The 10,352-nt window shown below is 40.1% G+C and overlaps 1 protein-coding gene across 1 annotated transcript; it reads right to left on the bottom strand.

The window, feature by feature from the left end:
* Positions 1 to 3,802: 3,802 nt before the first annotated feature.
* On the bottom strand, positions 3,803 to 8,632 carry drc4 (dynein regulatory complex subunit 4). Its single transcript, XM_029462700.1, is given in 12 exon segments — positions 3,803 to 4,373; positions 4,482 to 4,547; positions 4,638 to 4,847; positions 4,957 to 5,038; positions 5,162 to 5,325; positions 5,609 to 5,811; positions 5,904 to 5,922; positions 5,924 to 5,959; positions 6,091 to 6,291; positions 6,825 to 7,022; positions 8,152 to 8,247; positions 8,493 to 8,632. Coding segments are annotated over 12 exon segments (1,392 nt in total). The 5' UTR covers positions 8,496 to 8,632; the 3' UTR covers positions 3,803 to 4,259.
* Positions 8,633 to 10,352: the final 1,720 nt, after the last annotated feature.

Here is a 10,352-nt window from a genome sequence, read left to right as displayed (position 1 = left end):
GGCATGCTGAAGGGCTTTAAACGTCCAAACGCACTTGAGCTCCTACTGTGTTCAGCACCTTCCCCTGCTGGATGTAAACTGACCACAGGCTTCCAGTTGCGTGTTTCTAGGAAGCGCAGCAGCTGCTGAAGCCAGCTTACATTGAAGGCACAGTCACTACGACCCTTTAGAGCACAGATGAAGCCCTGCAGGCCTGCGCTGGCCTGGCCGTAGGTCCCACTGAGCAGGGCCTGAAGGGCAGCTTCAAACACAGCGCTCACTGTCCTCCAGTTCTGAGATAAGAAAGTCAACAGGGGCCTGTAGGGCTGCCGCTCTGACAGACTTATCAGACTCTGCAGCAGCCCCAGGAACCAGTCCCAGTGAGGGCTGCCCCTCAGGGACAAAAACCAGTCCTGCACTCTGACGCTGGGTCGGGGTGGGACCCGGCCGTTCCACTGGTTGAGCGCAGCACTCCCTTCAGACTGGAGGAAGTAATGCAGCACCTTCTCCCACAGCTGCTCCTCGTCTGTCTCCGCTGGTTCCTCCTCCAGCTCAGCGCCCATCTCTTGGAGGTACAGAGAGATGTTGTAGAGGAAGCTGGAGAGACGGTGCCTGTCAATTGGCTTGTTTAATGAAGGCAGGTTCTTGCTGGGAAGTATACCAAGTGTTTTAAGGCTCCCCATGATATTCCTCACCCAAGGGTGCACAGACTGGTCCTTGTTTGTTTCTGGAGGAGCTTTCTGAGGATTCCAGCCACTTCCTGTACTCCATTTTGAAATGATTTCCTTAAGAGTGGCGTCTCTCTGGTCCTCTTTACCACGTCCTGGAAGAGTCGCATTAGAGACAGCTTATGTAGTAAACACATGTATTAATAAACACAGAAATGTTGTATGATTTGGTGGTGCACTCACCGGTCTTCTCAGGGGATCCTTGTCCCAGTAAAAGAGCACAAACTATGATGCTTGTGAATGTGGCCATCCCTGGCCCTTTCTCTGCCATCTTCATCTCATGGCAGTATGCACAGTGACACAGTGGTGTCACATCTTTCTCCTCACGCTGCTTTTCCTATTGATTTCACAAAACCCCCCGTGTTTAAACGGGTGCTGCTTCTTTTTTTCTTCTAATTTCAGCGATGGGGTGGACTCAAGGAGTAAAGTGTCTCAGCGGAGAGAGGGGATATTAAACGTTAATGACCACATCACCTTACCACTCTCACTGCACGGTTACTAAAACCAGTATCAGTAATTCTCTCCTATTATAAAAACTATGAAACTATGACGTGTTAAAGGTAGGTCCATATGTGATGTTGAAAGGTGACCAATAAATAAAAGTAATCAATGAGGTAAGATGTTCAAATACTTAATACTTAAATGCAAAGGTCTTAAAGAGATCACAGTTTGACAAGGAAAGCAAAGGATACATATGTTCAAGGTAAAAGTATTTTTAAATGTCAGCGGTCACTCACAATAATGAAAGATTTGAGAAAAATTCATTAAGAACTTACCAACAGTTACAATCCATTAATTTCTTTAAGTATCCTTTCAACGTTTCGCCAGCATCTGTAACTCAGCGGTATCAACACACTCGGAGCTGACCTCTTTCTGAGTGGCACTCTCTGTTTCACCATCACTCCGACTTTCTCTACCTTTCACTCTCTCCTCCTGCACCCCTCCCACCTGCGTCCTCTAACTCTCTCTGTGCTTTTAGCCTTTTGGGACATTTTTACGTCTCTTGGGTTTAGGGTAGATTCTTGGCTTCAGATTTCATGAGTTATCTCGCCATGGTTTGACAATCTGCAGGGAAAAAAGGAGAGAAACAGAACTTGAAATCCTTGAAATTGGATTTATCTCTCCGTCTTTGGATGTACAATATATTGTTTTATGTGTTCCCAGTTCAGTGTTTTGGGCCATCACGAGGCTACAGGAAGGTCACAGCACTCAGCTAGGTGCTCAAACAAGGTGAAAATCTGGATCATGTTAATCACACCCAGGATATCTATCCCTTTCTCTAACTGTCCGATGTCTCCCACTGACTGATTCCCTATTGAGCTGTCTCTCAGCTGGGACTCATCTTGTGACTCTGGGTTTGATGGGGGTGTAGTCTTACCGACGAGGACGGGCCAGCAGAGACTGTGCAGGCTGTCAATGTTTAGACACATTTATCCCTCGGTCAGGCAGACTTACAATCGAGCCCTGTGCAAGGGCGCAGCAACCGGCTCCCCAGAGTCAGACCCCTGTCTGCAGGCCCTGAAACCCAAGAGGGCTGGGTGAAAGGACCACCCCCCTCCCTCCACTAGCTTTAGCTGTATGATACTGTGGGCTGCACAGGGACAATAACATCCTCCTGTATTATTGATGCCGCAGGGAACAGCGATCACTCACTGCAGCAAGGCTCAATTCACTACAGGAATATTCAATGAGAAACTGGATCCACCCCGTACGTTTCTCCTCTCTCGGCTGGAAACTCAGACATGGCAGAAATCAGCTGGTAAAACTCGCTGTTGAGATTTCAATACTTGGTTTGAGTCCAACTTTTCACCCCCATCTTCTAATGGAAATACAGAATTATAAACACATCAAATCACCCCTAATAAAATGCACTTTAAATCCAAAAAATAACATAACACCACTCCCCTTTACAACAATTTACATAAAGGATGTTTTATATAACATAGTATGCGAGTTACAATAACACAGTCCACAGCAAGCGGATTGCTTTTTCCATTCATTTAACAAGGAAACCTAAACTTTATAAATAAAAAATGTTCCTGAAATTATAGATTATATATATTTCTTTTTATTTAAAGCCCAGGATAACCAGGATATGTGTTGGATCACCATGATACAGAGGGGGATAACTACTACTGCTCTTAATGCTTTTCTTAGAAGAGTTATTTTATTACCTAGGGTTATTAAATCTTAAAAGAAACAAACAAGGTTATGTTGGTATATGATCTTCATTTGCCGTAGTCAAGGTCTCAACAATAAATGGTTGCAGTTCCGAAACATAAAACGCCCCACTTGTACTTTACATCTGGTACTCATTAGTGCAGCTTCTCTGGTGTCAAGTATACTCAACTCAAATTGTAATTGCCAATTTAAACTTTTGTATCAATTTTCTAAATAAGATGTTAATCCCACTTTCAGCACAAATTCATGTCAATGGAATGAAGCAGATTGGGATGAATATGTTGCGTCTGTCATGTTTTTGTTTGTTCAATATATTGTCACTAAATGTTGAGAATAACCCTCTCCTGTTTTCCAGAGTGACATCAAGGCCGTAAACCGCTTCATGTACATCCATTCATCCAGAGAACCCAACCACCAAAATATAAAAGCTAAATCAATCATTCCTCTAATTATGAAAAATAATGTTAACAGAGGTTTTACGGCACCAGTCGAGTATTACATGTCATCTTGGCAGACTATAACCCACCACTTCTTAAGTGCACACAGATTGCACAAATGACTTAAATAGAGCTGATTCCTATCTATCAGAAAAATGTGTTTTTCTGAAAATGCTTTTAAAATACTACGTCTTATTATTGAAATATACGAGCTGCTGGTTGGAGAAGAGCCATAAATTGCTTTCCCAGCAGGAGAAACGGAGACGTCTTACTCTTCACAGACACAGTTCTTCTGCAATTTTAATATCAGTTAAGATGAACAGAAATGCACTTAAATCTCCCTTCAAAAGCAAAACACTGTAACTACATATTTGATCCAAATTGAGCCGAGACCAGAGTTTGTTTTACGGTATAAAAACTATTACGCCATAGAATCTTTAAAGATTCACTCAGGATGCAAAGAGATCAGATCACATATTTAATTCTAAATTAATTTATTTGATCAATTTCAATATAAATTGTAATATATGGACATACACACAGCATAACAAAAATACATTACATCACAATTAACTTATTAACTATTCACAAAAGGATGAAACTAAAAATAAATAATCCAAAAGACTGACGTATAACATTTTGTTTGTAGATACTGTGTTGTCCTTGAACATTAGGTATTTAGGTATTATGCTTGGTCTGTGACAATGATTTTAAGAAGTAAAATATATTTTATAGCCTAAAAAAGGTTTATCTCTCGGATTTGCCAAATAAAAATGATGAGAAAGAGAAAACAATATTTAGTTGTAATATTTTAGTGCTACGTATCAAAGGAAAATATGAGAGTATGTGTCAGAATCTAAATCAGATCAGATGCAAAGAAAGTGAGATTTAATGTTAATGGTCTTTGAGTTCATTGTTCAAGATCCAAGTCCTGTTACAGACCGTTCCCAGCGAGACTGCTCTCAAAGGGCTTCGCACAAAGCTCCTCCACCGGGACGCCGAGAGCCCTTTGCTTTGCTTCGTAGGTCAGCAGCAAATCTTTACGAGCCTGCCAGATACACATAAGTATGAATATCACGTTTTAAAACTGATTGAACGTCATCATTAGTGAAACAAATACATGACGGCACTTTCAGGAAATAAACACATTACTAACCTGGGAAATCTGAGCTCTTTTATACCGTAACTTCTTCATGGAATTATTTCTGGAGTCAAGATAATCCTACAAGCAAAAACATGTTTCTCTTATGGTCTTGTACAAACAGTAACGTAGGGCAACGTGCTTAAAATATTCACCATTTCAAACTTTTACCTCAATTTTGTGAGTGACCCCGTCAAGGGCAGTTTGGTCCATGTTGGAGGCAGAAATCACCGAGAAGAGCTGAGCCTGCGTCTTCTCCACACCGGCTGTCAGGCCGTTCAGCTTCTTTTCCAGCAGCGTGTTTTTCAAATCTGCTTTTTGCTGCACCTTCTGAATATTCTGAGTGAATGTTTTGTATAGCTCGTCCCTTTCCAGCTGGAGCTATGTACACACACAAACGCAAATGCAAAAACATTCACATAAATACACACAAGTACACAACGCATTTGGCTCACATCCGACATTTGAGCAACTCAATCATAGCTTTTACCTTGCTGAATTTCTCTTCCATTGTCTCATAATCCCGTTTCAGATCATCCAGCTCATTTTTTTTTAGCCTTTTCACCGGCATCCTGTCAAAAACAACGTCACACATTGACCTTGTGCCCATGTGCAGTTTGATACGCAAGGCATCAATTAAGGCACTGGTACCAATACATGTAAATGCACAAAGTTGCAACAGTAAACTTTGATACCAACAAACCTTTTTAGTTATGTGGTATTTCATTTTTTTCTCATTTGCAGCGACTTCCTCTTTGACTTTGGAGAGAAGCTCAGCGAGACGATTGTTATCTTTCAGAAGACAGGCCCGATCCTTTACCTTCTGCTCCTGTTTCAGAGTCATCTCTTTCATTTGTGTCTAAGAAAAGCCAATAAAACATGCCACGTGAAAAAGAAATGACAGAAACGAACTGTAAACGATTAGTTAAGGAAAAATCCAAAATGTAATCAGGCTACAGCTTCTCAAATTTAAAGACTTTTCTACGTTTCATATTATTTTGAATCGGATAACAAATTGATTAATTATCAAAACTAGAAATTTAAAAGACTGGGGATTTTTTCCCCACTTTATAGCAGGCCTAAACAAAACATCTGACATTTCTTTGGTGTCAATCTGACAAGGATGCAGAATGTTTAAATACCTTGAGTGAACCGTTCATATCCAAATCCTGATGCATGCCATCAACGAGCGCTTTAGCGTCACTGAAAGTTTTGTTGTGGTCTTCAATAAGAGTATTGATGTGGCTGTTCCAATGATCCTCTCTCTCACTGATCGCATTTTTCGTCATGTTGTCCAGCTCTTGTGGCAGCAACTCCATCTTTTTCTCATACTTGGCTTGGATTTCTACTCAAATAGTGACACAAAATGATGGATCCCATTTAGTTTTTGACAGCACTGGGTGTTGAATTCAACTCAAAATGAGATTAGTTCTTTACCTGTGAGTTGCTTCTCCCAGCCTGTTCCTTATTTCAGTCATTTCTTTAGCATGTTTCTGTGGAAATAACAACTAAACTGGTGTGTTTGTAGCAGTTATGCTTCCTTTTAAAATATATCATAGTAAAAGAGAATTATAAAAATCCACAGATCTTTAGGGGTAGTAATAAAAAAGTGTGTACTACAAACCAGTTCAAACTCCTTAACAAGGTTTTCATTGTCCAGCTCGTGCATGTCGACCATGATGGCCCTCATGTCCTTATGAAGCCGAGTCTCTAATTGTTCTTGCTCTTTCTGCATCACCTGAGTAGAGACTAAACCATCTGCTCTCAACTCAGAGATCGTGTTCTGGTGTTCACACAGGAGGTGCTTCATCTTCTGCTTATACACCTTGTGTGGGGAAAAAGAATCAAATGTGCAATATAAAAGTAGTTTAATGATTAAATCTGTCCATAGCTAATGTTTGCTTAACAAATCAATCTAGTACCCACAAGTTGCTAGAAAATGGAAAATGCGATGTGATCACATTTTCCCTGATTTTAAAGTTGAGAGAACCTTAGGGGTGCTGCAATATACCGGTATTAACAAAAAACCTGATATTTAAAAAATGTAATATTGATAACATGTTAATAATAAACATATGATACTTTCGTGTAAATAATCCAACGCATCTTCAGGGCTCCTACACCTTAAGGCAAATTAGATTTAAAAGTGTGTAGTACTCACGGGGATCTATTAGCAGAAATGGAATAAAATTATCATAACTATGTTTTCATTAGTGTGTAATTGCCTGAAACTAAGAAATGTTGTGTATTCATAACCTTAAAACGAGCCCTTTATATCTCCATGTTGTGCAGGTCCTCTTCCACAGAGTTTGCCGTGTTAGTGTGTGTAGCTACAATACACTTGTGTATTAACCTTACCTTGATCTCTACTTGGTGCCGGCCCTCATCCTCTTCTATGTCCTTATCAAAGTTTTTCCGTTCAGCCTTGACCTCCTCCAGTTGTCTGTCTGCAATCTCCCAAAACATGTGGATCTTGTCCCTCTCCAGCTGAAAGTAGTTTCTCTCTTCCCTCTCTCTATCCAGCTCCTCTCGAAGGCGCACAATGTGCTCTTCCAGCTGAAATACAGAAATATATTTTAGTGTGGGCATATCTGAGTCAGACAATGTAGATGGCAAGGTAGGTTATCGTTATCAAAAAGGGGAATTCTACCTATTGTATCTCTAAAATCTAATTTACTGTTCAAAGGGGGCACTGCTCAACCTGTGAAATTAATCAGACATATAGTCTGAGAAAATAATCCTGGTTATTACTGCGCTCCAAATCACTTTTTCTTTTCACTGTTAGTATGCACTGCAGCTGCCCTTACAAAGTGCATACTGTTGCATGCAGTATAAATACAATTGGGACATACTACTTTGTCATAATGTTGCACCTTAAACTTTGATTCTCTGCTCATACATCTCCTGTGAAAAGGATTGTAGGTCAGAAAAGCATGCTGGCTTGCATACTGTAAAAAGCCACTGGATGCAGTAGGGCATCCTAGTATTTTTGGCAATACTATTTGACATACTATGTATTGGAACATAATATAAAACAATTCTGGTATACTAAATAGTATGGAAGTATGGGTATTGGAACAGACTGTGCGTCTCCAGGCCCATCTGGGCATGGGTTTAGAGACTACCAAAGCCTGCATTAAAAACTGCAGGGGTTTGAGCTTGACAGGCATTTTAGCAGGCAGGGGGGCTCCGCGGACTGGTACTGGGGGGGGGGGGGGGGGGGGGGGTCGCAAAATAGTTTGTAGATAAAGCAATTAAAATTTTAAATTATTATTTGTTTGTTTGTATCCCTCCTCCGCTGTACTTCTGCGACACACACCTACAGTCAGAGTGGAGGAGAGGGGTGAACTAAAAGAAATTTCCGCAAAGCACTCCACACACACACTTTCTCATGCACACACACACACACACACACACACTTTCTCACACACACGCACACACTTTCTCACACACACACACACACACACACTTTCTCACACACACAGACACACTTTCTCACACACACACACACACACACAGACACACTTTCTCACACACACACACACGCTCACACACACACACACACACACACACACGCTCACACACACACACTTTCTCATGCACACACAGACACACACACACACACTTTCTCACTCACTCACTCACACTCACACAGACACACTTCCTCACACACACACACACACACCTGCTCCTTGGACATCTCCTCCTTGGTAAGGCCATCTATCAGTGTGGGCGTCCTCGCCTTTGCAGGCTTTTTACTTGAACCTTCTTTTTTGGGTGGCTGTAAAGATTCAATATAATAGAAACAATTTCAAAAGTAACTTACAACCTCGCGTATTTCTTTAACATTGTAGAATGAACGTTACGTTAATGACAACACACGAGGAGCACAAACCGGGACGACGAGTAGCCAAATATGAACTCCACACACCAACTTTAGGTAGCTAACATTAGCTATTTACTTTAGTCGGCTCACTATAAGCCCACGTGGTTGTGCTTAATTAATTTTAAGAACTCTTTGCTCACCATCGTATATATTGCGCAAATAACACGGAGATACGTGAAATGTTTCGGTCGTTTTGAGAAGCTCGCGAGCACACCTGTTAGCACTCTGTCTCAAACATGCGTTACCATAGCGACACGAGCGCGCGGCTCACTCAGATACCTCCAGGAGGGGGCGAGCTGCACCTGCACTGACTCGACAGTGAAACACCACATTTTACTACACTATGACATATATTTACATTATTTTATTATTTATTTGACAGCTATAAACGACAAACTAAGGCATGACAGAAGGAATACCTGGTTTGAGTCCAACCTTTTGACCCATCTTCCAACATAAAATCATTTATACATCAAATACCCCTAAAATGATTTGGACTTTGTCATCATTTACTGACAATAGAAGCTGAATAGAAGAATTTATTTTACTTACACTGTTTTTTAATCATCTATTATTTATTTTTAAATCGTTTTAACATAAGCCTTTGCAACAATTTACATTAAGAATTATTAATATATAGCAGTTTCCAAGTTACAATAACACAGCCTCTCAGCCACCAGATTGTTTTTTCCATTAAATCTAATAAGGCACTCTAAATTTCATAAAATAGTTATAAATTATATAAAGCTTTTTCATTTGAAGCCAAGGATATGTTGGATCAACATGATACAGAAGGGGATATTGCTTTTCTTTTAAGTTTTAATATAATACCAAGGTTGTTAAATCTGAGGTATCCCCTAAAAGGAACATGTTGTTATATGCGCTTCAATTGCTGCAGTCAAATTCTCAATAATAAATGGTTGAAGTTCAAAAACATAAAATACCCCCCTTGTACTTTACTTCTTGTACTCATTAGTGAAGCTTCTCTGGTGTCAAGTATACTCAAATCAAATTGTAATTGCCCGTTTTTAGTGTTAAAATGAAAACGTTTGATACCACTTTCACACATTTGTTTCCCAACATCAATTATATATATATATATGGATTTTTTGTTTAACTTTTTTTTTAACACTTTGTATGGTGTATGCTTTCCTGCACCCCTAAGAAGGGGCACATTTGCAAGGTTTATGATGTCAGTGAGCCAGGATCTAAATGACCTGTTTGAATTGAAGAATTGGACCATGCATTGCAATAAATATAATTCAGAGAGGGAGACATTAAGAAATATAGTATATGAGACATGGCAGGAGTGGAGTTTAAAATCACTATTAAGCACAGGACTTCAGAAGGGGCTTGGTAGGTTATATACGTAGTACAGGCAGGATTAGGAAATAGGTTGTAGTCTCTTTTTATTTCTTTACCATCAGTATTCAGATAATATAGTACCACAATTCTCCACACTCAGATGCAATAGGTGCACCTTGAAAGTTGGTTTGCGATCCGCTAATAAACCCAAAGAAACTAATTTGTCATTTTTTATCAGAAATTACTGACAATTTTTCAATACAAGTCTTTCTTCACATTGTTTTTACTTTAAATGTAGCTGATAATACTTACATATTCTTTACTAAAGGTTATAAATACAGTGTTATTTTTACTTAGGTTTACTTTTACTTAAGTAAAGGATCTAAATACTTCTTCCACGACTGGCGGACACTCTGTCAGACTTAAACCCGTTTTACATTTCTTTGTGGAACTAGCCGTAGAGAGTTGTGGTCAGAAGATGATTGATGTTTGTTGTGCAACATAAAGTCCCAATTGTGGACACCACCACAGGGAGGCTCAGTCTAAAGCATGAAGCTCCTCCAAGACAGGTTGGCAAATGTCCTGGGGCCCAGACCCCACAGGCTCCTAAAGCCTTACAGCGTCTCTACACAGAAAGTAACCACAGCTCTGTACATAAAGCATACTACAGGTTTTGTAGCCATGCTGGATGCATG

Source organism: Cottoperca gobio, chromosome 3 (genome assembly GCF_900634415.1).
Source record: "Cottoperca gobio chromosome 3, fCotGob3.1, whole genome shotgun sequence".
Taxonomy (NCBI): domain Eukaryota; kingdom Metazoa; phylum Chordata; class Actinopteri; order Perciformes; family Bovichtidae; genus Cottoperca; species Cottoperca gobio.
This window is presented reverse-complemented; position numbering and strand designations above follow the sequence as displayed.